General features: G+C 42.2%; 2 protein-coding genes across 2 annotated transcripts in view; one reads left to right on the forward strand and one right to left on the reverse strand.

Moving 5' to 3' along the window:
- Positions 1-7,455, reverse strand: part of LOC309381929 (C-Jun-amino-terminal kinase-interacting protein 4-like) — a 46,042-nt gene extending 38,587 nt beyond the window's left edge. Inside the window, exons 1-6 of the mRNA XM_081933260.1 lie at positions 6,756-7,455; positions 4,365-4,485; positions 2,910-2,980; positions 2,718-2,806; positions 449-527; positions 203-314 (exon numbers count right to left, since the gene is read on the reverse strand). Coding sequence (XP_081789386.1) covers positions 203-314; positions 449-527; positions 2,718-2,806; positions 2,910-2,980; positions 4,365-4,485; positions 6,756-7,055 — 772 coding nt within the window. The 5' untranslated portion in view covers positions 7,056-7,455. The remainder of the gene's footprint in view (positions 1-202; positions 315-448; positions 528-2,717; positions 2,807-2,909; positions 2,981-4,364; positions 4,486-6,755) is intronic.
- A 7,163-nt stretch (positions 7,456-14,618) lies between these two features.
- On the forward strand, positions 14,619-22,316 carry TMEM238 (transmembrane protein 238). Its single transcript, XM_081970046.1, has 2 exons — positions 14,619-15,203; positions 21,464-22,316. Exon 1 carries the CDS (start codon positions 14,845-14,847, stop codon positions 15,199-15,201), a length of 357 nt encoding a protein of 118 aa, XP_081826172.1. The 5' UTR covers positions 14,619-14,844; the 3' UTR covers positions 15,202-15,203; positions 21,464-22,316.
- Positions 22,317-26,543: the final 4,227 nt, after the last annotated feature.

The following is a 26,543-nucleotide window of genomic DNA, read 5'->3' on the forward strand; positions in this document are numbered from 1 at the left end:
CCTTAGGGACAAAAAGCCAATGAGTGACTTTGGCCTAGTTACTTTCTCTCAACCTTAGGAAGAAGAAAGTAGTGAACAAGCGCTGAAAAATATTGCCAAGAAAGCCACAGGGACCTGTCTTAATCTACAGGGACCTGTCTTAATCTAGTTTGGGATTAAAACTGATCCTACCAAAGAGAGAAAGAGAAAATCTCCTTCATACCATCCTTTCCTGGCTGAATGTCCATTTCCTGTGCCAAGGGAAACACATTTCTTTCTGCAACCTTCTGGGGTGTTTTCTCTGAATGAGAAAGTTCATTCATTTCTCCATGTTCCTAAAAAGATCCGGCAGATTGAGAGCAAAAACAGAATTTGTTTTATGGCTTCCCTTAATACCCCTGCTTCTCACTGGTCTTCTCAGCCATCACCGTGGCCATCAGAGTTTAAACCCTCACCGGAATCCACCTACCATTGAGGACTCAGGAGGCTTCAAGTCTGAGGGACTTGATAGAAACTGTGGAGGTACACGAACTGGTGGCGGCTTCGGCCTGTTCATTGAGGGAGAAAGAAGGAAAAGATCTTGATTTTCTCATGTCTGTCTTGGTCTGTTTAAATGTCTTGGAAAGTTTCGATCAGTCAGTGCCATTTCTTATACCTTTCACTCTACTTAAAAGCAGTAGGGTGGTTTTTTTTTAATGACCCTTTATTTGGGGTGGAGTTGGGGCGACTGAATAGAGCTGAGCATTTACTGTCTGGATGCCTTTCCTGACGTCTATGCGAAGTTTGCAGCAGATATTTTCTCTTTGCACCCTCAAAAGCAGGTAGTTAAACTACTCTAATTATCAATGCAATTAAAATAGGCATACATTATTCCTTGCCTCCTCCCCCCCCAAAAAAAAACATTTTTAAAGAGGCACTAATATATGTCCGTGAAGAGTCTCAATTACGTAGGTCGTGGTTGTCCCAAAGGTGCTTTTTACAAAAGACAACTGGACTTGGGGTTTTTTCCTCCTTTGAAAATTGCCTGTTTCTCATCCAAGAAGCTTCTTCAGTTCTGACTTGTGGGGAATGGAAGGATATGTATTCTTTGCAGTCATTTGCAAAATGTAGAGTGCTAACGACCAAGATGCCTGCAAAGAATATAAATCCATCAATTCCCCAACAGTCAGTTACAACTGAGCTTCCAAGAAGCTTCTTGGAAGAGAAGCAAAATGTTTTCTAAGGAAAGAAAAACTAAGAAAGTCTAGTTGCCTTTTGGAAAAAACACCTTTGGGGTACCAATATAATACACTGAATAAAAACAGAAAGATGAATAGTTTATTGCTGTTGTTAATGGCCTGGGAGACTTATTTGTTATCCTTTTAAAAGGCAAGAGAAGGCAAACTAGCCAGATTTGAATGAAATACAGTAAACCTGTCACCAAATAGGGCTTTCTCTGCAGTGCTCTGCATGATTTCTGAAGGTAGTTAAAGGACTCAGTGGCAATCTATCTCTACCCAGTGTTTTGGGAACAACTAATTGTCATAGCAGTGGAGGAGGTAAATGTCACTGCACGCACGCACGCACGCGCACACACACACACACACACACACATAGCTAACTAATCTTGAATATGTGCAAACTGTGGCAGTTGCCTGTGTGTTACAGGCCACAGTTCAGAGCTGCCTTTATTTCAATATGCTAATGCTGGGCAACCACAGAGGTCTTTCCTTCCATTGCAAATGGTCAACAACAGTGGTGGATTGGCACCTGCGGTATGAGGATAACTGGGACACCCTTCAACTCCCCATCATCTCAGAATTCACCCGGCCATTGTGGAATTTCAGATTATTGATTTATTATTTTAATTTGTTACAGGTAGTTCTCAACTTACAACCATAACAGAGCCTGCCGATTTCGTAAGCCGTGATGGTCATCATGTGACGGACCCGATTTTATGAACATTGTTCACTAGGGGGATATTTTTCCTGGAAACCAAAAGAAGGGTTCTGGCAAAAGCATTGTAAAAGCCATGTGACCACGTGATGCTGCAAACAGCCGTAAATGCAGGCCAGTTGCCGAGCACCAAAATGTGGTCACATGACTGGGAGGATGAAGTGGACTGCAGTAATAGGAACTTTGGAATTGGGGCACAAGTATCTTGGGGAGGGTGTCTGTCACAATTTTGAATGGTTGCTAAGTGAACGGTTGTAAGTTGAGGAGTAGGAAATCATTACTCAGTAACACACAATGAAGTCACATTTGTTGAATTGAGCCAGGATCATGGACCAAAATTTTCTTCTTTGACAATAAGAGAGACTCTACTCAGTTTAAGGATTCTCTGGAAGATCCCAACTTTTCCCTTTCAGCAAAGGGGAGGGGGATCTAAAGCAAAAGGAAGTGGCTTTGAAGGAGGAGAGTGGGCATAGACACTGTCCTTGTCAATACCTTCTTAAGGAAATGGTATCTTTTCCTGAGCTGCAATTATCTCAGGAAAACACATGTTTGAATTAAGTCCAACAAGCTCTTTTGAAATGAGCACTATCAGTGCTTTCAGACCTCAACAAAAAAAATTTCCCCCAGGAGTACATAGCCACAACTCAGGAAAAGATGTCACAGCCACTTAAAGGGTACTGACCTTACCTCACAACTTCTCCCGGCATCTTTTCTGCTTTGGTCTTAAAATCTTGCATGCACGCGCGCGCGCACACACACACACACACACACACACACACACTCCTTCCTCCCTCCTTCCAAACCTTTTATCTTCTGTGGATGAAGTATTAGTTTGTCCTGGACCAGCTGATGCTGCTTTTTGTGATTTCAGTTCTTTGTAGCTTTGTACCATCTGAAGGAAATAGAAGAGGAAGTGTAACAGTGGTTTGGCTTGGAAAGAGAAAGGGAGGTGAGGTGAGAAAGGCCACTGAAACACCCCGATTGTTCAAAAGTACCTTTGTGTGGCGCTGATTGAGAATCGAAATCTCCTTGAGCAGTGAAGATTTTTGTTCCTCCAAGCCAGCCACTGCAAAGGAAGAGAATGGTGGTGGGGTTTTTTTTCTCACTAACAAGACTTCAAACCAACCTTAGCGTGGCTGTTTTCAAACATAATGCTAAGGTATTTCCCTTGTATTTTATTTGTGCAGCTCAAGTGGGAAGCAGAGCAGGAAGGATCCATTTCCTGGAAGATTAACTCTGATGATCCAGTTCCAATAATCAGAAGCCTCCTGTGTGAAAATACCCTAACGTTGTAGATTCATGCAGAGAATGCTGAGGCTGTAATCTTACATCCATTTGGGAATCAATCTCATTTGAATGCAGAAAAGTCTATTTCAAAGAAGGAATTTATAGGATGGACTTATACAAATCTTTTCATTTTGTAAAGCAACAGAGACTTTTGCTTAGCAATGCTTTATGCTAAGTATACAGCACTTTTTTTTCCCAAGGAAGAATGGTTCTTCCAAAATCATGGATGTTTTTATCTGTTCTATATTCTACGTAATCTGACAAGTATCGCTTGAGTGCAGTTGGATAGAAATGTGAAAAATAAAATAGGGAACCGAAAAAAATAAAACTAACTATAATTAAAATTAGCATTTAAAAAATAACCATCTGCATGTTCTAGAACTGACTTTTTTTGGGGGGGAAAGCAATGTTAATAGAATATTCTCTTTTTTATGGAAATTCTTATATAAGCTATTTTGAGCAATGTGTAAAAAATACATAGATACAGTTAGGGACCATATATAATCCTGTTCAACAAAACCTTCACACAAAGGGAGGCAGTGAAGCAGTGAGATAACATTTTGCCAAACAGCATTATTAAACTGTTTCCATAAAGGGATATTTTATTAGATGTAAACTGAACAAATTATCAGGCTTATCTGCTAAACAGAAGCTAAAATCCAGCAAAATGGCATCATTTGAAATATTGTGATGGGCAATCAAATTCTCTTCATTGATCCAGCAGTTAAACTCTGTTCAGTTCAATGGCCTTCAACTCTCATCCCCAAAACTGAATAGCAGTTTAATCTATATTTCCTAATGATTTTGATGTACCTTGGAAAAAAAATGTTTATGCAACTTCTACGGTCTCTCTTGTCTTACACCCAATCTTGGCTAACGAGATAGACCAGTCTAGCTAGAGCTGTCAAAAGTGAAGATGTTCAAGGGCACAGAATGGGGCATGCCTATTATGGGATGGGCATAGGAGGGACTGTACATTCCTACAAGCAAAGATGAGAGAAAAGATACTAACCGGATGCCTGCTACTTGAATTTATTTTATCCATATTTTGGCTAATCTACACCCTCAAGAGTCATAGGAGGCTCATTACAGGTTGAGAGAGAATATGGAATGGTGGTACATTGGCATCATGCAGCGTTATTTGGCAAAATAACTATTCTTACCCTGATCTGCATAGCTTCGTGCTTTGCTGTCCAGGATTCGGCTCTGGCCCTCTAACTGGCTCACAGCTGTTGAATGCGCTTTACGTTCCTGATCTATCACATCCTCCAGTTCCATGAATCGCTGGGAAAGAGAATGCAAGAATCAACCCCTCCTCTTGTTACGGATCTAGTTGATCTCTTTACTATCTTCCAAGCTTTCGCCATCCCAAAGTGTTTTCTTCAAGCAGATTTCTTCTCTGCCCCATACCTTTACTACTCCAGCTCAAATGCCCATCCACCATATCCAGTGTGAAATTATTGCCACTTAGACGTTAAGATTTATGTATCAACATAAAGTTATTTCGTTGGTCTAGGGACATTATTTTCCTAATCAAGACAAACTTGAGCAGTTGTTGTTTTAGCAAAATAGGGGCCCAACATTACTTTAAAATTGTGAGCAGCACATAAAAGAGAATGAATAAATTGCTGCTGTTCGTTTTCTCCACTGAACACAAAACCCAATAATAGTAGCATCCTCTTTATGTTCCTAGTAACTGTATTATCTCTGGTATTGGATTTAAATAGTCCACACGCACATACTCCTCTCTCTGTCTCTCTCTCTCTCTCTCTCTCTTTCTCTCTCTCTCTCTCTCTCTCTCCCCCTCTCTCTCTCACTCACACACACACACACACACACACACACACACACAAACACCTACCTGTGGATTTTGGCTCCTGGTGACTTTTATGGATGCATACACACAATTTTCTTGGTATGATATGAAGGTAGCATTTTAGCTTCCCAATACAGCTTGAATATTAATAATTAAGTAACTTTATCCTTCATGAATTTGTTCTCTTTGAAGCCACAAAATTCACCATCACATCTTGTTTATCTACACTTTTTTTTGGTTATCCTTTTACCATTAGGGTCCATTGGCTCATCCTAGCTCTACTGAGAATTGGGGAAATCCTCAACACAGAACCTCATTTTATACACTTCTGATCATTTCCTCCATATTTGCCTCTTTTTTCCCTAAACTAAAAAACCCTCATCATTTTAATATTTTAAATTAAAAAACCTTTGACTTGTCGACTTCAACTCCCAGAATTCCTGAGCCAGCATGGATGGCTCAGGAATTCTGGGAGATGAAGTCCACATGTCTTAAAAGGGCCATTGTTCTCCACCCACTTTAGAAGTAACTTGAGGCAATGGAATAGCACTTAAACTTATATATCACTTTACAGTGCTTTAGAGCCCTCTCTAAGTGGTTTACAGAGCCATATTCTGCCCTACATTAAATCAGCAGTTAAGATGAGTTGTGAAGTAAGAATTTTTACTCTGATACATATCACAGGTAGCTCATATTGAACTCCGTGAAGTATCTTAATGAAAACTCAAAAAAAGGATGAAAGACAAAATATACACATTTTAAATCAGGAATCTGGAGAGTTTCTATGAATTGCAAGGAATCAACTGGTTCTGGATGGAATAAGGGTTGAAATGACAATGCTGTGGAAACATTAAAATGCTTCTAGAAAAACGTGGAGCATTGATGAATCGGGAGAATGAAAAATGTCAGAAAAATAATGACTAAGATACAGGGACAGGATCTAAGTGATAACCGGAATGTTAATCGGACTTCGAAAGAGATCTTATTGGGTGTGAGACTTTATCCAGGGGTAGAGTCTGACTCAGTGGTATCTATAGAGCAAACTGCTCTTTGACCCGAACTATCAGACATTATATGGAAATGTCAGCAAACGTGGCATTTCACTCATATGGTGAAAAATGCCAGTATAAAACCTTGAATCAATCTCCAGTTTGCCTTCAAGAGTCTATTTATGTCTATATTCTCTTCTTTAACCACTTATTGTACTGACAATCTCTCTCATACCAGGACTGATTACTTGGCTCAGTAGCTGGTGGTTGGTTTTTTTGTTTTCGTTTTGGTCAAAAATTTCTGGGTATTGACAGAAGTCGACTTCAGCTTTCCTATTTAACAGGTAGCACAACTATCTGTCTGTCTTCAGAGCAGGATTTGTGCTATGATTACACAAGCCTTCCTGAGAAAGCTTCATAGACCAGACAAGAAGATGAGAAAATAAAGTTTTTTTCGCGTTGTGGCTTGTCGGGCAGGAGAGCGCCCCTCCCGACTGCTAAGGAGGAGGAGGAGGAGGAGGCAATCATCTTGCCCGACAGCTCCGGCTGGCACCAGTTGGCAACTAAGCTCTCTGATCAGGAATTGCAGGACCGTCCCTCTCTCTCTCTCTCTCTCTCTCTCTCTCTCTCTCTCTCTCTCTCTCTCCTCTCTCCTCTCTCCTCTGCCGTCGCCAGTTGAGACTTAAACCAAGGTCTGAAGATAGTTAAAATTAGTCGACACCGCCAACTGAGCGGAAGGCGATACCCACCTCGTCTGCCCGTTTGCGCCCTGCCCGTTCGCGCTCGTATTGCTCCAGGAGCCGCAGTCGGTCATCGCGCAGCCGCTCCAGAGCCTGGTCCCGGTCTTTCACCTGCCCGCAAGCCGCCTGCAGGGCCTCCAGGACGGAAACCACCTGCGGCAGCAGCCCAGAGACAGCGGTAGGGCCGTGGGCGCCCACCAGCCGCTCCAGTTCCCCGTACAAACCCCCGGCCATCACGGACACCAGCTCCTCGTAAGGCGCCGGGGTGGCATCCCCGTCTTCCCCGAAGGTCTCCTCGGGGTCATCCATGGCGAAGTGCTCTAACCACTGCACTCTCCAGTCTGGCACTGGGGACACAGGGGGTGCCTGGGCTCCTTGACTCTCCTGCTCCGATTTCCCGGATTCTTCTAAATTAGGGGAAGCCCCTTCAATTTCCTGCCTACCTGCCCCCCCGCAAAACAGGCTACTTATACGATTGTTCCCCCTTTTCTCCCCCGAGGAAGCAGGAGGTCGTAGCCTAGGGGTCGGTTCCCAGTTTCCCCCCAGATCCAAGATACTATCCCCCTTGCTACAGGCAACTCTATATTCTGCCCCCTAGATCCATTCCCTTGCACTCCCTGGCTTCCACTTTCCGGAGCTCTCACCACTAGGCAAAACTGTCTCTGGGGATCCAGAGGGTCTTTTCCCCTCCTCCTGTCCAATCCCCCTTCTGACTCTTCCCCCGCCCCCCCGCCGGTCCCTGGCCTGAACTTCTGATTCGCCTCCCTCCAGCGGCGGTCGCTGCGATCCCAACTTCAAGTCACTTTCCAAGAAGAAAAGAGGGGCGGGCCCAGAAGCCCACAAGTCTACCAGTAGCGGGCGAGGAAAGCCCTAAGGCTGGCCAATGGCGCGCCCGCCTGCGGCCTGGTGTCCAATAGCACACACGGAGGTGGGAGTGCTCCGGAGAAGGCCGGCAAAAGGGGAAGATAATATGTGTGAAGGTTCTGGCATCATATGATTCTTGGTCATGTGACCTGGAAAATCTCTGGGTGGAGGAGGGTGGGGAATTGCCATGTGAGTCCCTGTTGGCATGGGACGGGAGGGGGGAGGAAAGAATGGGGGTTTCAGGTGTGGGCACCGTCTTGGATAATATTAATACTGGGTTTTCCCAGTAGTGAATAATATGAGCTTGGTTTGAAACTCCCTGTTGCTTTACAAGTAGGTTACCCTACTATTTAAAGATTTGGCTGCGTTGCTTTTGAGCCGCCCATTTTCCCAGCACGTGCATAAGTCTCTAGACTAGAGCAGAGTTTCCCAACTCTGGCGATTTTAAGCTGAGTTGGAGGACTTCCAACTCCCAGGATTCCGCAGCTGGGGAATTCTCGGAGTTGAAGTCCACCCAGCTTAAAATTGTCCAGGTAGCGGAATACTGGTCTAAAGGTTTTCTTGGGTTGATTGCACAATATACGTTTTTATTTTTATATAGAAGATGTTAATTTGTTTTGTTTTGAGACGGACAGTCTTTTAGAATGCATTTTATGTACATTACCTAACAATAAATTCCACTAAATCTATGAAAATTACTTTATTACTATATATAGAACTGTACCTAGTTTCATTAAACAGGTACTCTTATATTTAAATTTCCTTCTGCTTTTAGTTTTTGGTGGTTCTATACTCTGCTTTATCCACATTTGATAGCAGCTAGGGGTAAGAAGCAGAGTGTTCTTGGTGGTAGAACTGAGGTACTGCTGTCTTTTGCACAATATCTTGCAGAATACAGGTGAAACTCAAAAAATTAGAATATGCAAAAGTTCATTTATTTCAGTAATGCAACTTAAAAGGTGAAACTAATATATGAGATAAGACTCATTACATGCAAAGCAAGATAGTTCAAGCCGTGATTTGTCATAATTGTGATGATTATGGCTTACAGCTCATGAAAACCCCAAATCCACCATCTCAGAAAATTAGAATATTACATGCAATCAATAAAACAAGGATTGTACATAAAACAACATTGGACCTCTGAAAAGTATAAGCATGCATATGTACTCAGTACTTGGTTTGGGCCCCTTTTGCAGCAATTACTGCCTCAATGCGCTGTGGCATGGAAGCTATCAGCCTGGGGCACTGCTGAGGTGTTATGGAAGACCAGGATGCTTCAATAGCGGCTTTCAGCTCTTCTGCATTGTTCGGTCTCATGTCTCTCATCTTTCTCTTGGCAATGCCCCATAGATTCTCTATGGGGTTCAGGTCAGGCGAGTTTGCTGGCCAATCAAGGACAGTAATCCCACAGTCATTGAACCAGGTTTTGGTGCTTTTGGCAGTGTGGGCAGCTGGAAAATGAAGTCAGCATCCCCATAAAGCTCGTCTGCGGAAGAAAGCATGAAGTGCTCCAAAATCTCCTGGTAGATGGCGGCATTGACCCTGGTTTTAATGAAGCACAGTGATCCAAAGTCTTGTTGCTCCTTGGTCCAAAGTCCTCTTTTCTGATGAGAGCAACTCTTGCCAAACCACCAAAAACTGGTTCAATGACCTGGGATTACTGTGCTTGATTGGCCTCTCCATACTCTGGGTCCTTGGTTTCCAAATGAGATGCAAAAATTGTTCTCATCAGAAAAGAGGACTTTGGACCACTGAGCAACAGGACTTCGGAGAGGTCCCTGCAATAGAAAACAGCCAGAATAAAATATAATATCCTGCTAAAATATAAAAGCCAAAAGACTGCAAGTTGGTTTTATGTGCTAATTTTTCCTTAGGTTCCAAGTTTTAAACAGCTGAAGAAGATATGGTCCCAATAGATTTGAAAAAAAATGTATTTCATACATCATCTACATAAAAAACTCCCTTTTTATGACCCTGTAATCCACGGGTGTCAAACTTGCGGCGTCACATTGCCATCATGTGACATTTCACAACCTTTTTCCCCTTTGCAGAGCTGGGTTGGGAATGGGCTGCGTGTGACGCATCCAGCCCATAGGGTGCCAGTTTGACAGATGACCTGTAACTCCCTTCCTCTGGGGGAAATTAAAATGCACCACTATCAATAAACGTCTCCTCTTCCTCATACAAAAATTGTATGCCAATTCCATCTTGAAAGTGAGGTGCAATCCCCAAGGGAGTTTAACCGGCTCAGTAAGGGTACAAAAAGGGGTACGGCAGGGTTGCATCCTGTCCCCCTCCCTCTTTAACTTTTATATTAATCCCTTGATTGATCTCTTACAGAACCCTGATTTCCATCCTCCTAACCTAGCACAATGCAAAGTGCCCATTCTCTTATATGCTGATGATGCCATCATTTCACAAACCCCTGTAGGACTGAAGAGAGCAATTAGGGCAACACTCGGCTATTGCAGGCAAAACAAGCTGGTCCTTAACTTTGATAAATCAAAAATTTAAGTTTTTGCTAAAAGACCAAGCCAATACTCCTGGAAAATAGAAGGACATAGTTTGGAACAGGTTAAAGCATTTAGATATCTTGGGGTGGTTTTCCACTCGCAAGGGACATGGAAGGCACACCTGGATCACACATTGCAAGTAGCCAATAGGTCCTCAAATGCAATTAAACATTTCCTTTTATACAGGTGGAGGTCAGTTGGTACCTGCTGCCTTAAAACTTTTTGAGGCCAAAACATTGGCACAAATTCTATATGGGGCACAAACAGGAATCCTTGCAAAGAAAGACTTGCTAGAAACCATACAAGCCAAATTTCTGTAAGCCATCTTAGCTGCACCCAATGGAACTCCAAATGCCCAGTTAAGAATTGAGACAGGCATGCCTCAAATTCAGGTAAGAGCCTGGAAGAGGATGATCATTCATTGGCTCAAAATGCATTTCTTTCCAGAGGGACTGTCCCCACTAGTGTTGACTGACAATTTCCCCTCCCCCTGGAAACAGGCAATTGATCACAAACTCGGCTCTTATGGGCTCTCGCCGTTATTCTTAATGTCCCTAGGCTTTGATCAAGCAAAGCAAGTAGTAATTAATAGAATGAAGGACATGGAGTTCCAAGAAGAACTAAATAGGTTGCCTCTCCACAGTAGGCACAGAATCAAACAGGGTGTGTGGGAATTGGCAAGATATCTAAATGACCTGATCTTCCCAAAACAAAGAATAGCTTTCTTCAGAGCCAGATTTAACATTCTTCCTTCAGCACTCCTTGAGAAATTATTTTGAGAAAATAAATGACTGTCAATGAAATATTTTAAAAACAAAAATCTTCGTTATGTGTGCAGAGTGTAGAGTGATTCCTTCCACATCTTTTCCCTCTTCCTCAGACCTTTCTTTTTCTGTTAGGCCCACTTATCTCTTAAAAGGACCAACTCGACAGATAAGGTTTGTGGAAATTTTAGCTCTTTGAAAGAATATTTGATTTAAGTCTGAGAGAGAAGGATGAGAACTTTCATGTTGCACAAGTACTTTCATTAGGCAGGGATGGGGGGGGGGGGAAAGCAGCTAATTCCAGCCCAATTTTTTTTTAAAAAAAAAGGAACGTCAGTGCTTATTTAAAATGCAAATAGTTTTATTTCCTGTAGGGGCATAACCAAAAAGCTTTTTCTACTTCACAAAGCTGTATAGATCAAAGCATATCATTCTGGACTAGGTTGCCTAATACTCGTTTAAGGGGACCTCTGAATCTTGGTTCTTTCATCAACTGCTGACTACAAAGGTTGAGCTCAGAGATTCCCAAAAGTAGCAGTATTGCTATTATCCCGAGTGCAACTCCCAAATACCCTTGGCAAATTTGGAATAAAGAAAGTTGCGATGGCGGGATCCTGGTGTGAAGTCAAACATCGGTGTCACATCTCGCTGGATCTTTGCACCATCAGCGTTGGGCAGCTTCTTCAGATGATCCTTTGATCATAGGTAACACTGTTGTTCAATCTCATATGATCTCTCGACGGATCAAATATTTAATTTTATGCTTAAAACTTGAATAGTTTCATTTCATTCAATTTCCAAACAGTTGGAAATGAAAAATTAGTTCAACTAGATAAGCAAAGTTGAGAGTTGACCACTATTTAGAGCAGGAATAAGATGTCCAGGAAGGGTGGCTCAGTGGCTAAGACACTGAGCTTGTCGATCAAAAAGGTTGGCAGGTTGGTGGTTTGAATTCCTAGTGCCGCATAACGACGTGAGCTCCTGTTAATAGTCCCAACTTCTTCCAACCGAGCAGTTTGAAAGTAAAAATGCATGTAGAAAAATAGAAACCACTTTTGGTGGGAAGGTAACAGTGTTCTGTGTGCCTTCAGCATTTAGTCATGCCAGCCACATGACTACAGAGACATCTTCAGACAGTGCTGGCTCTTCGACTTTGAAACGGAGTTGAGCACCGCCCCCTAGAGTCAGGAATGACTAGCACAAATGTGCGAGGGGAAGCTTTATCTTTAAGATGTCAGGCACCTCCAAATATTTTGGAATCCCATCAGCTTCATTCATGAAAGTCATAGGCAAGGAATTGTGGGAAATGAAATCTAAAATACCCGGCAAACTCCAGATTATTTCCTATTGATTTAGATGCAACATATGATGAGTATCTTTGGGATAATGCCTTACTTCTAGCGCAAAGTCTATCCTGTCTATATTGCTCAGAGAAAGGAGTGGAGAGTTCCTTTTCATCGTCTTGCCTTATATCCTCTTGCCTGATAAAGGATTTTGAGGCTTAAAGGTTACACACCCTCCTTTGTTATTTTGATTGCATAATAAAAATATCAACTATGGAGTTTGAATTTCCGGTGAATCAATCAGACAACACAAGTCTTTTATTCCCATATCCAAATTGTTGGCTTTTTTCTGTCTTTGATTTTGAATAGGGCGGGATCATTAGTAAAAACAGAGGTTTATGATCTATCAATGACTAACCAGTTTATTACTCTATAAGGTTTCATGGATCATAGTCCATCCGATTAGTTTTTTTACAATGCAGTTTAAATTGCTTAGCATGTTATGTATTGGTAACTCTCGTTGATGTGTTTACTTCTGAATTTTCCATTTAGGATTTTACAATGAATCTTTTTAGTTACCCAGAGAAAGCAAAACAGCATAATTTCCAGGGTAGAAAGGTGATTCTCTTTTCCTATTGCAAGTGATAGTAAAGGAAGGTAAAGACATTTCCTCTATTAGCTGACTAGAGGTACAGTTTGGTTCATGATTCAGAATATGTAGTCCATGAAAATGGCCAATTCCCACCACAGCAAGTTTTGAAGGGTCCTTGATGTTTTCTGCTCACTAATGCTGTTGCCTAGTTTGGGTAATGAAACTTCTGCAAGAAAACAACCAAGCTCAGAGAGCATAAAGGACCCCTCATTTCAACCCTGAGCTACAAATATTCTCCCCCTATTAGTACAGCATGTTTTGTAATGTATTGATTGAGTGAATGAGAGGCCAAAGAAATAGACACTACAGGTTGAATCACATTTATTTAGAAGTGTCTTAGAAGTGGAGAATTTCGTTTTTAGTCAATAAATTTTGAATGTATTGAATCTGTAAGGGACTGGAGGATAAATATATATAAAGAATGTCTCCTGGAATTGGTTATGTCTAGTTTAGTGAAGGACTAGGGGAGACATGTTAGCAGTGTTCCAATATCTGAGGAGTTTCCACAAAGAAGAGGGAGTCAAACTATTCTCCAAAGCACCTGAGGGTAGAACAAGAAGCCATGGGTGGAAACTAATCAAGGAGAGAAGTGACCTAGAACTAAGGAGAAATTTCCTGACAGTCAGAACAATTAATCAGCGGAACAACTTGCCTCCAGAAGTTGTGAATGCTCCAACACTGGACAATTTTAAGAAGAGATTGAACAACCAACAATCTAAAATGGTATAGGGTTTCATGCCTGAGCAGGAGATTGGACAAGAAGACCTCCATGTCCCTTCCAACTTTGTTACTCTATATCAGGGTTGTCAAACTCGATTTCATTGAGGACCACATCAGGGTTGAGTTTGACCTTGGGGGTTGGGGTGTGTGTGGTCAGGGTGAGTATGGCAAGCTCAGTGTCACTCATTGGGGGCATCTGTGGTGACCCAAACACTCTGCCAGCGAAAACGGGCTCCTGAGCTCCATTTCGGCTACGATGGCCTCCTGCAACCCTCTGCCAGCAAAAATGGAGCTTTAGGGGGGCTGCACACAGTCCTCCCGAGCTCCATTTTCTCTGGCAGAGGCACTGTGGGTCAGTCCTTTGCTGTTTCCAGGGCGGCCCCGTGGGCCACATCTAAGCACCACACAGGCCAGATCTGGACCTCAGGCCTTGAAACCCTTGCTCTTAATATTCTATGAAATAAGCCTAATAATGATAACTTTGCAAACATGGACTTCAAAATGCCCTGTTGCACCTCATCTGGCTCTTCACAGACTCTGAACCATCTCAAATTATCTTCCTCTTTCCTTGTACTTGGTTTGGCTGTCAGGTGAGTGCATGCACAGATCCACAGGCAGCAGCCCTGAAAATCTTGAGTGGGTGAGATTCCTTTTATGGACAGCTCAGTGTATTGAGAAGGGAGGAAAACCGAGCAGCCGAGGAAAGTGTTGCTAGGAAATGTGGAGGGTGGGGGATTTTAGAAAAGAAAATAAATAACCAGAGGCTTCCTGCTTTCTGCAAGGAAGTTATTTGAACCAAAGACAGGGATTACCCAGTACTCTCCCAGCTGCGTGAGAAGGCAGATTTGGGGGGTGGATAGGAGGGGAACGGGGGCTCAGTACCTAGGAACCAGGCCTTTTGAGTTCCTTTCGGGAAATTTGAAGGAAGATGGTGAGCAAGTGGGAGCTTAACCAGGTTTCTTAGCTCTGAGGGTAGAGGAGGGTTAATTAAATTATTGGTCCCTCCCTTTCTGAAACTGGTTGGACCACTTTCTAGGTGCACTCACTGGGCACTCCTTCTTTCCACTCCCAGCCTGAATAGTTTGCCTTTACCGCTGTTCTTTTTCTGCCTCCTCTACTTCCTTTCTTTCAGCTGGGTTTGGCTGTAAATCTGCATTACTGGCTTATGAAGGACCCCCCCTTTGCAGTTGCCAATTGCCGTTGCAACCTGTTCTTTGGGAGCCTTATTTTCCCTCCCCCTTCTGAAGGGCTCCCCAACTCCTTTCAAGTAAATACACCGCACTCAACAGCTCCAGTCTCATGGTCTCCTCGGGACTGAGCCGTTGCCGGCTGGCCCTGGCATTTGCGGTGTTTATGGACGCTGCGGGCACGGGGGCACTGCTGACCGGCATCTTTGCTAGACTGAGGCTGCGAGGCCGAGACTTTGGGGATCTATTAATCTACTCGGGCGCGGTGCTGGTGTTCCTGAGCCTCTTAGGTTGGATTATGTGGTACACGGGCAATATTGAGATAGCCCCTGAAGAGCTGGCAAGGGATTATCACGCCAAGAAAGGCACGTTGGCACGGCTGGCTAGGAAGATCTCACGGACCTGGTCACGACGCCAAGGTGGTGGACTGGCCATGAGGACCATTCCAAGCAGCCGAGAAGCAGCTTAAAGGTAACATACGCTCTCTTTTCCTTACAGATCACATCCGGATTTTCATAGTATACCAACCAATTCCTCTCTAAACTATGTTTCAGATGCATCTGAACACCTGGCTTTTATTCCCCTTTTTTTTCCAAAGATTCTGTGCTGATTTCTGCACACCAACTTCCATATGAAACCGTCTTATTAACAAGGTGCCTTGGGCAAATTTATAGTTCATTAGGAATCTTTTTAATTTTTTAAAATTCAAGTTTATTAGAAGAAAAAATGCAAATAGAAACAAAAACTGAGAAAATTAAAAAGAGACGCAGAAAGAAGTGAAAAAGGAAGAAAAAAAGTAGCATCTTTTAAGTGCAATGGAATAAAAAAAAAGTTACAACCTTTTGCCATTTCTGTAACAACAAAGTAATTTTAATTTGTCAAAATCTAAAATTAGAGTTTCATTTTTTTCAGCTTCAAATGCAAAATCCAGTAATTGTTTCCAACTAGAAACAAAATTAGAAAAATTCTCTTTAATTAGAACAGTCTGTATCAATTCTACTATCTTTACCATCCCTTGTTCTATTGTGGAGTTGTTTGCAAACCTAACCGTAATTGGGACTTTTGAAGATCATGGTTAGCCCAGCTCCCATTCCTGTAATATAAACAGGTGCACTTTTGTAATTAGACTAATTTTCTTCTGGGCATTATTTTTATCTAGTTTGTATATTAAGCAGCATTAAAAAGAATTACCTCAACTGATTTTGTACAATGCACAAATAAGGATTGCAATTTACCTTAGTGATTGTAAATATAAATTTACAAGTAGCCCTCAACTTACAACAACTTGTTTAGTGACTCTTCAAAGTTACAACAGCACTGAAAAATGTGAGTTATGACCATATTTCACAGGACCATTGCAGCTTCCCCAAGGTCAGTGATCAGAATTCAGGCAACTGACTCACATCACGGGTTCTGACAAGCAAAGTCAATGGGAAAGACTGATTCGCTTAATATCCATGGCACTAACTTAACAACTGCAGTGATTTACTCAACAACTACAGCAAGTAATGTTGTAAAATGGGACAAAATTCACTTAATAAATGTTTTGCTTAACAAGAGAAATTTGTGATCATAAATTAAGGAGTACCTGTAGTAGGGTGTCATACACAATTTTCTCTCCTTGCATGATTGAATGAATGAAATGTGTTTCTTTGTCTTCTCCTGCACTTCTATAATTTCCATATTCTTTCACTCTACCATGGTATTATCCTAGTTCTCATTCATATATTACCCTGTGGAAGACATTCTCCTTGTCCTTATCCTGCAGATAATGGTAGCTACAGCCCAGCACATCTACAAACCATCATACCTGGGAAAGGTTGGGTTTATAGAGACTGGGGAAGACCTCTGCCTTCAACATCTACTGCATATGAAAGGTCAATGAAAATAATACCACCTCAAGTTGAGCTTGATTATAGTTGACTTCAAAGATGTGGCTAGGAGCTGTGATGGTTAGAATGCCATACTGCAGGCTACTTCTGTTGCCTGCCTGCAATTTGGCAGTTCGAATCTCACCAGGCTCAAGGTTGACTCAGCCTTCCATCCTTCCAAGGTGGGTAAAATGAGGACCCAGATTGTTGGGGGCAATTCGCTGACTCTGTTAACTGCTTAGAGAGGGTTGTAAAAGCATTGTGAAGCAGTGTATAAGTGCTATTGCTATTCCATTGGGTTGATTGTGCAGACTGGATTATAGTCTTGGGTTGTACTGGTGGCTTCTTATCCGGATGTTAGCCAGATCTGAACCAGCTTATCTTTTCCAAGGTCATTCAGGATCAACTAGATGCTCCCAAATATATGACAATAAACATATAATTGGAAAGAATCTGACCAGCTTTCTGTCAGTACAATTCTTTTCAATGTGCTAATTAAGGTTGGCTTCCTGTTTTTCATGCAAAGGTAGTTTTTCAATGAACACAACACAGCAATGAACATTGGCACAGCAATCTCTGCCAATGAATCTATGCCAAGAACAAATATCTTTTTGACTTTTCACCAACCTGCTGTTATGAAGAACTGGGTGGTGCCCACTGGTGTGATACCGTACTGAAAAAGGGAAAGGGCATCAATTGAATAACGGGTTTTTAAAAAGGGAAACATTTGCACAAGTCATCATATGACAAAAAAACAAACAAACTTAAAAACAATGTCTATATAACTTGAGTTCACACAACACGTGATGTTGGTTTGCTAACCAAAGAGTATTAAATTATTATGTGATTTGGTTGGTTTTGGTGAAAGGGTGTAGAGTTTCCTGCTTGGGTGGGAGGTTGGACAAGATGACCTACAAGGTCCCTTCCAATTCTGTTATTCAGTTATTTTGCTGGAATATGATGCAAATATAGCCCCTAATAGAATTCATCATATAACTGACTTAGTTTGTTGAAAGATAGCTACTCTCGCATCTTTTTAATGTTGTTCATTATATACTAGGCTTAGACAGGTATTAATCAAGCCAACAGAGGATTATGCTTTCTGAAGAAAAATCATGGCCAGTTTTTTTCAGCTATTACGTAAGGCGTACCATATCAGGACAACAGTAATCGAGATGATATTTAGGTGGCAGCAAATTGCAACCATTTTCTCTATTTCTCTGCTCATCAATTGGTCATCTGGAATTTTTATAGCCCGGATATGGTATTATAGGTAATCTTCATTTAGCAACCACAATTGGAACTGGCAAATTGGTCATTAAGCAAAGTGGTCACTAAGTGAAATGCAACTATGCTTAATGGCTTTATTTCAGCTTTCCTTTGCTTTAGAGGCTCGTGAAGGTTGTAAATGTGAGTACAGGTAGTCCTCTACTTACGACCACAACTGAGCCCAAAATTTCAGTTGTTAAGTGAGACATTTGTTAAGTGAGTTTTGCCCCATTTCACAACTTTTCTTGCCTCATTTGTTAAGTGAACTACTGCAGTTGATAAGTTAGTAACCTGATTGTTAATCTGGCTCCCCAATTGACTTCACTTGTCAGAAGGTTGCAAAAGGTGATCACGTGTCCTTGGGACATAGCAATGGTCATAAATGTGAACAGTTGCCAAGCACCTGAATTTTGATGACACAATCATGCGGATACTGCAACGGCCGTAACTGAAAAATGGTCATAAGTCAATTTTTTCAGTGCCATTGTAACTTTAAATGAAGTGTTATAAGTCAAGGACTACCTGCACTGGTCATAAAATTACTTTTTCACCTTCTTGGTAGCTGCGAATGGACAATAATTGAGGCAGTGCTACGTAAGGATTACTTGTAATCTTTTACCTGTAAAAATAAAATGAAATAAATAGAATAGAATAGAATAAAATACTAACTCTAAACTCAAAATGAAATAAAATACTAACCAATTGGCAATGGCTACTAACTGACTGAATAAATGAATCTCATATCAACAAGATCGTAATGTGTGTTTATGTGGGTGTTTGTGAATGTGGGTGTTGATATTTACATATACATATACTATAGATACATATCCATATACATTATATAAGTAAGGTTAAAGGTGCCCCTCGCAAATATGTCATCCCCGACTCTAGGGGGCGGTGCTCGTCTCCATTTCAAAGCCGAAGAGCCAGTGCTATCCGAAGACATCTTCGTGGTCATGTGGCTGGCATGACCAAACGCCGAAGGCGCACAGAATACTGTTACCTTCCCACCAAAGTGGTTCCTATTTTTCTACTTGCATTTTTACATGCTTTTGAACCGCTAGGTTGGCAGAAACTGGGACAAGTAAAGGGAGCTCACTCCATTACGTGGCACTAGAGATTCGAACCACTAGCTCAGCTGCCAACTCTTGTTACTGGAATATGCCTCTGGGTTTTATAAAGATGAAGATTCCTAAATATGTATATCCCATTATCACCATCCCTTCACGTGTGTATAGAGTGTCTTCATAGTTTTGCCCTTCAACCTGAGACACTTCTGACCACATCCCTCCAATCCTAGGATTGCCAGTCAGGTTTCCCAGTCACAACTATATGCACCGGCTCTTTCTCATTCCCAGGAAATGTTTTGTGGAAAGGGAGAGGTTTGGGTAACTGATGCATAGATCATAGGAGGAGTTTGGTTGTTTACTTGCTGACATTTTATTACCCAACTAGGTAACATCATCATGAAGGCTAATGAAACGTCTGAAAGAAAACAACCACGCTCAGAGAACACCAAGGACCCCACAGTTCGACTCTGAGCTACCAATATTCTCTTCTATCTGTCCTACTTCTCTTTGACCTCATATACACATAACATAAACTCTGTGGAATGTACTGTGTTTACCATGTCCTCGTTCTTTTTATGGGCAATCCATGGTAAAAAGCAGGTGGGGAGGAAATGAAGGCGTAGAAAGTAAGAGCTGTTCTCACAGTGGAAGTGAGAATAAAACCGTGGACCTTGTTCCATAGTTCATATGTTAGAGGTTCAACTGGCCACAGCTGCAGTGAACAATCCACCTCATTTTAAGATGCAAGGAAGGCCAATATCTTTCATCCTTGCAAAGAGAGGGTCCTTTAGAAATGCAGTTCAAATCACATACTATACAGGTAGTCCTTGACTTACCACCACAATTGAACCCCAAATTTAAATGTTGCTAAGCGAGATGGTTGTTAGGTGAGTTTTGCCCCATTTAACAACCTTTCTTGCCATCATTGTTAAGTGAATCATTGCAGTTGTTAAGGTAGTGACACAGTGGTTAATTGAATCTGGCTTCCCCCACTGACGTTGCTTGTCAGGAAAGTCACAAAAGGAGATCACATAACCTCGGAAGATTGCAACCGTCATAAATATGAGTCAGTTGCCAAGTGTCTGAATTTTGACCATGAGGATGCTGCAATGGCCCTAAGTTGGTCATACATCACTTTTTTCAGTGCTGTTGTGATTCAATCGGTCAGTAAATGAGCTGTTGTAAGTTGAGGACTACCTATAAACGAGAAGGCGGGGAACAATTGTGGATGAACTTCTTCATGGCTTCTTAAACCAAGTCGGTTCTTTGCCTTCCCTTGAAACAATGGACTGATATCAGACTCTCACATTTTTTATTTTATTTTTCTAGGCGTCCTACTGGACTGGAGAAATTATATCAGAGGTGGCATTCAGCTGGTTTGGACTGGTTCAGCAAAACCGATAGTGCCAAACTGTGGGTGGCTACCTACCCTCCCCAGCTCCAAAACATTCTATGTACCTTCGTTTTTGACGCTGCATGCATGCGTGCAAAGCACATGCATGGAAGGCTGCATGCATATGCGCAAGGTGTGTGCGCAATGCAAGCATGCATGCACGCAATCACAGTTGCAAACTGGTGGTAAACCTAAGTGAATCCCACTGCTGTCATATATGATTAAGCAGTCTCTTTCCTGCAATGGCCTAGAAACTGCTTTTAGAGCTCGGTCCTCCCTGTTATTACTTCCCTCGCTGACTGCTTTTGTTTACCTTTCAGCATCCTCATTAAACTTTTAATGCCACATATGCGGAGACAGGCCACATATATCATTTTTCATGTCTGGGTGAAACTGGAGAACTCCTGTTGCTCTGCCTTGAATGGCCTTTGCTTGCAAACACAGCCTCCTTTGCTACAGGGGTCCCCAACCCCACAATTGGGCCGCGGCCTATTCGAAATGGAACCGTGCAAGCAGCTGGGCAGCGCATGTGCAGCTTGATTTGTGCGAGCAGTGGGCTGGTTTCCTTCTTTCCCACACTGCCGGGCCGCCTTGCCGAAATTTATTTATTTCCGATTTCTATCAAAAATGGTGATTGCAGAAAGCAGGCTTACTTAACAATTGCTGTGTTCACCTAACAACCACAGTGTTCACTCAAAAAAGGTGAAAAGGGGAAAAAAGGCGCAAAAAAATTAGTCACAGTCACTCACATGGTGACCTGCTTAACCACTGCCACAACTGGCAGCTGTAACTCTGGGCTTAATTACAGTTGTTAGTTGAGGAGTATCGGTAACATTTCCAACAATTCCAGCATTTCCGGAACAAAATCATTTATCTAGACATATTGATATGTTATATGACCTGAATTCTGGGTCTTTTCCATTCTTCCCATGAGAAACTGAAGTGAGAATCTTCCAAGGAAAATTTACTCCTTAAATAGATCGTCTCTTTCCCCCTGATCTGTCTTAAGCTGCAGGGCTTGAAAATTATTGACTCTTTCCTCTCTTATCCCAGCCTACTCATTATTCCCTTTAGTATGGTAGATGAATATTTGTAACGAGCTTGTGATTTTGTGTGCTCTACCTGCAGGATGGATTTAGCTGGACAACGTTCTTCTAAAACTGGACCTCGCTGAGAAAAACATGTGACTCTTCATTCAGTACCCTGGAAATCCTGCCCATATCCACATAGTACTTTGTAATATTATTGCTGTACAGTACTGGATGAATTTTGCTTTCTTTCTGTTTCTAAATGTATAAACATATATAGAGAGAGGGTATATTTTTTTTCAAAACCAGGTGTGGTATTATTATAACTTTTCCTTTTCCTAGTGTAGGAAGTTAAAACACATCCCTCTGCTAGAAAACTGAAATATCCTGGGAAATATTAAGAAGGCAGAATATTATATTTCTCTGGATGTGAAAAGGGAGAAACATGTTTTTAAAGACAGAGTAGCTCCCTGCAGCTTCCTGCCCCTGCCCACTTTTGTCAGTAAGTCATTGGCAACTTGGAACTCAAAAACACAGCCAAGATAGTTGCCCCTGCATAGCACCATGGGAGTCTGACAACCAATTAGAATACATTTCTTACACAGGAACAGGAAACAGAAATGTGGGGCCGCCGAACAGAGTATAAAAACCCAGCAAGCTCCTTCTTCTCTCTTTTCTTCTTCATCCAATATCTATAAGCATGTGATCACCTTTTCTGTTCAGGACCTCAAGCCATGTGGTCCTGTCCACCATTAAACTTTCCAAGCAGCCTCCATGTTTCCAGTGTCTTTTTCTCCACTTGGAGCTGAACCCAGAAGGACATTTATTCCAACAATTTGGCACCCAAAGATGGAACTCCAAGCTAACCTAACTAATAGATATGGCCAGGGACGTGCGGTCAGGGGAGGCAGGGGAGGCAAAGCCTCACCGCTCTCATCATGAAAATAAAGGAAAAGGGAAAAGGCGTTGAGGAGCCTTCTGCACACGTGGTCCCATTCCCCGCCTTCCTGAGTCAACATAAAGGGGACCGCGGAGTGCGAGCCGCAGTCCCCTTCATGTTGACTCAGGAAGGCGGGGAATGGGACCACGTGTGCAGGAGGCTGAAGCTGCCTCAGCTTCCTGCACACGTAGTCCCATTCCCCTCCTTCCTGACTCCTGAGTCAACATGAAGGGGACCGCGGCTCGCGCTGATGATGTCACCAGCCTCGCCAGCCATAAACCTCACCGCACGTCACTGGATATGGCCCATGTAAGCCTCCATTGCCGGCACAGACCCCATTGAGTCTCTGGATGGATTTTTCCTGGACCTTAGCCATTTGGAATTAGATTTTAAAGGAGTTTTGAGTTTGAGCTCAAAGGCTGCTTGGAAAGAAGGTGAGTGCCTCTAAATTTTAATTCTCTAAAATGTAATTTCAAAGCATGGCAAAGCGTGGGAAATGTGTTTACACCTGCATGTGTGTGAGGGATGGCATCCTTCTCCCAATCGCAGCTGGACCTTGCTTCCTCTGTGTGTTTTACCAAGAGAGCCTGGAAAGTATTGGGGTCAGGCCAGAGCACAGGACCTTCTGTTAGAGAAAGGAGAGAGTGTGTGAAAATGGGATTGAAAAGTGAATGAAAATTTGTTGTTGTTGCTTTTGCCCTGTGAAAGCAAAAAAGCAAAGGCTTATTATACATGAAAAAGTGTAGGAGGTGCTGATACTAAACTGCAGAGGGCCAGAGGTCCTCCCAGGTTACCTTTTTGATCCAAAACCCCAGGTGATTCCCTGTAGAGAAGGTGCTGAATACTTCGTGAGGGAATCGAAGTGTCTTCCCAGAATCTTTTCCCCCCTGAAACTTTTGGCAGCTAAGCCAAAGTGAGCCTTACATTTAAAGGGTCATGGGAAGCATTAGCTCGCAGTGGCTGGAAATGTCCTCGGAGATTTCCTTGAAGCCTGGGATGCCAGGCACATGCCTATTTTGGTTGGTGTGAGTAAAAAGAGAGCAAGGAAATTGTGTGCCAAATGGACTTTGCTGAGGGATGACACAGGAAAACTAATTTGGCTAAATAAAGGTACTTAAAAGAAAAGAGAAAATGTTGGGGTTTTTTTTTCTTGTCTGTTTGTCTCTTTCTCTATCTTCTATGCAAGTGCAACCATGTGGTTTATTTGTTAAGATCTGTGCCTTCCCTAATTTAACTGAGATTTGTGCTGGGAATGACTAGGGTGTGTAAACCTGAGAGTTGTGAGGTTTTTCCCCCTCTCGTTTTCTCTTTGTTCATGTGTATATGTATTTCTTGTGCGCTCTTGAGGTAATTGTAATTGTAAAATGTCTCCAATTTTTAAAAAGGAGTCTTTGCCGTGTGTTTGTTTGGCCAACAAAAGCAGAGTAAAGAGAAGTATTCTTTTTCCTTCCCTCTCTGTACTTTAAAGTACCAACCCAAAGTTATGAGGGAATGTTTTAAATTCATTTACAGAAAAAAATATCACTCTTGTACTTATTATATGTGTTTAAAATGATTTCATCTGTTCATCTTTTTCCTGAAGCATGTGAATCCAGCCCCATTTCTCATCTGTGATATTCCCATAGTTACCAGTTTATCTGTTTAGTAACTGCAATACTGATGTGTTGTTGTTTTTTCAAACTCTGCTTGCAAGCTATCTACCCCCATCTCTAATCCTCCAACAATGCCTTTTCTGTGGGGGAAGGGACCCTGTTCTCATGTTTTTCAGCCCTGCACAGATGAGCAGAGCACATGGATCCAGGTCCTGTCTCCAGAGGAAACACCATCCATTTGAGCCAGGAATTTGGTGTGAATCCAGCCTCCACTAGAAAGACATCACAGCAACCAGAGTGGAGCAGACCTGCCCAAGCCTGATTGACCACCCTTACCAAGCCAAGCCTAATGCCATCCAGCAGACATGAAAGAAAGGACCCTTCGATGGACAAGTAAAGACTTTTCAGTCCCCGGAAGACAGCTGTAAAGATTATGGGGGAGGGTGGAAATTGATTGTAAAGTTTTCTTTCTTTGCTTCATTCACAGAAATTCTTTGTAAGGTTTTCTTTCTTGTCTCATTTATATTGTAATCAGTTTAATGTACTCATGTAAGAATTGTATTTGAGAGAGGCTAGCACAGCAAGTTCTGAACACTTTAGATTTCTGTCTGGTGGGAGGGAAATTTATCCAAAATGTCTGTATTTTCTGTATTGTAGAAGCAGCTACACACACACACACAGAGAGAGAGAGAGAGAGAGAGAGACAGAGACAGAAACAGAGACAGAGACAGAGACAGACAGAGAGAGAGACAGACACCCCATTCAAAATCAAATTGAATTTTATTCCTTTCACTTACCTCCACAGAGCTTCTCCTAGGTTGATTTCTGCTCGGTGGCACTAAAGCCCAAGTAATCATATCTCCCTTTTAATCCAATGGGGGAGGGAAAATTCCCTCACTTGAAGACCTAGCAGAAAGGATCTCCAAAACCCAAACCCTGACTGTGACTCACAAATGATGCTGCCCAGTTGCCCAGTAAAGCAGGATATGTTGCACTGGTGGTCTCATGAGTAGGAGTCCCAGGGCTCATTGTGTGTAATTTTAAAAATACTAAATAGCTTGGATTGCACACTGGCTAAACTCCATTTGGCCTCACTAAAATAAGAGCTGGGGCAGGTTCAAGAACCATCCATTGGAAATGTGCAGCCTGTAGTAATTTAAAAGGTAAATCCATGGCTGTGAAGAATTTTGAGACTTCTGCTTGCTTGTAACCTGTCTGTAAGCTCACAGAAAGTGATATCAAACAACTGAAATTAATTGGCATAGCAAATTGGATACTGTAAATTTCTTTCCAGAACTTTTGCCCTGACTGTTAGACCTTCATGGTTGAAAGCTCTCTGGGAGCCACTGAAGGATTTCCCCCCCCCCCCCTGCTGCCTCTCTCAATGCCTCTCCCTTTGCATCAGAAAAAAAAATTAACCTCCTTGACCTGATCAATTTTAGTCTTTTGCCAAGAACGTGTGTGTCCCATTCACATGTTAAAAAAAATTAGGGATTGTAGGAAGTTAAAACCCACCCCTCTGCTAGAAAACTGAAATATCCTGGGAAATATTAAGAAGGCAGATTATTATATTTTCCTGGATGTGAAAAGGGAGAAACATGTTTTTAAAGACACAGTAGCTCCCTGCAGCTTCCTGCCCTCCCCCTTTTGTCAATGAACCATTAAAGCCTGAGCTAGTCTACGTTACATAATAAAGGTGGGATTAGCCTTCTACACAAATTTACCACATGGCATCTGGAAACTCAATCAAACTTGGGATTCAAAACACAGCCTAGAGAGTTGCCCCTGCATGGCCCCATGGGATTCTGACAACCAATCAGAATACATTTCTTACACAGGAACAGGAAACAGAGAGGTGGGGCCGAACGTGGGGAGTATAAAAACCCAGCAAGCCCCTTCTTCTCTCTCTTCTTCTTTACCCAACATCTGGAAGCATGTGATCACCTTTTCTGTTCAGGACCTCAAGCCATGTGGTCCTGTCCACCATGAAACCATCTTTCCAAGCAGCATCCAGGTTTCCAGTGTCTTTTTCCCCACTTGGAACTGAACCCAGAAGGACATTTTTTCCAACACTAGCACAGGTAGTCCTCAAAGTTCAACCACAATTGATCCCAACATTTCTGATGTTAAGAAAGACATTTGTCAAGTGAGTTTTGTCTAATTTTGCAACCTTTCTTGCCACAGTTGTTAAGTGAATCACTGCAGTTAATAAATTAGCAACACAGTTGCTAAGTGAATCTAGCTTCCCCATTGACTTTGATTGTCAGAAAGTCGCAAAAGGTGAACACGTGGGACCTGGGACATGGTAACCATCATAAATACGAACTTGTTGACAACCATCTGGATTTTGATCACGTGACTGTGGGGATGCTGCAAAGCTCGTAACGGTGAAAAACAATCGTAAGTCACATTTTTTTCAGTGCCGTTACAATTTTGAACAGCCACTAAACAAACTGCTGTAAATCGAGGACTGCTACTGTAATACTAGTGTTACTATTCTAAATCCAACTAGCTTTCATTCTTTTCTTACCCACTTTTTCATCCTTTCTTGGTTCATCTGAGTCTAAAAAACGTCCAGTGCCCTTGAGATTTGTGACGGCAACTTTCTACACATGGCAACGAATAACTTTTTATCTTTAAGCTTTGAA

The sequence above is a fragment of the Natrix helvetica genome (assembly GCF_964273705.1).
Source record: "Natrix helvetica genome assembly, chromosome: Z".
Lineage (NCBI taxonomy): Eukaryota > Metazoa > Chordata > Lepidosauria > Squamata > Natricidae > Natrix > Natrix helvetica.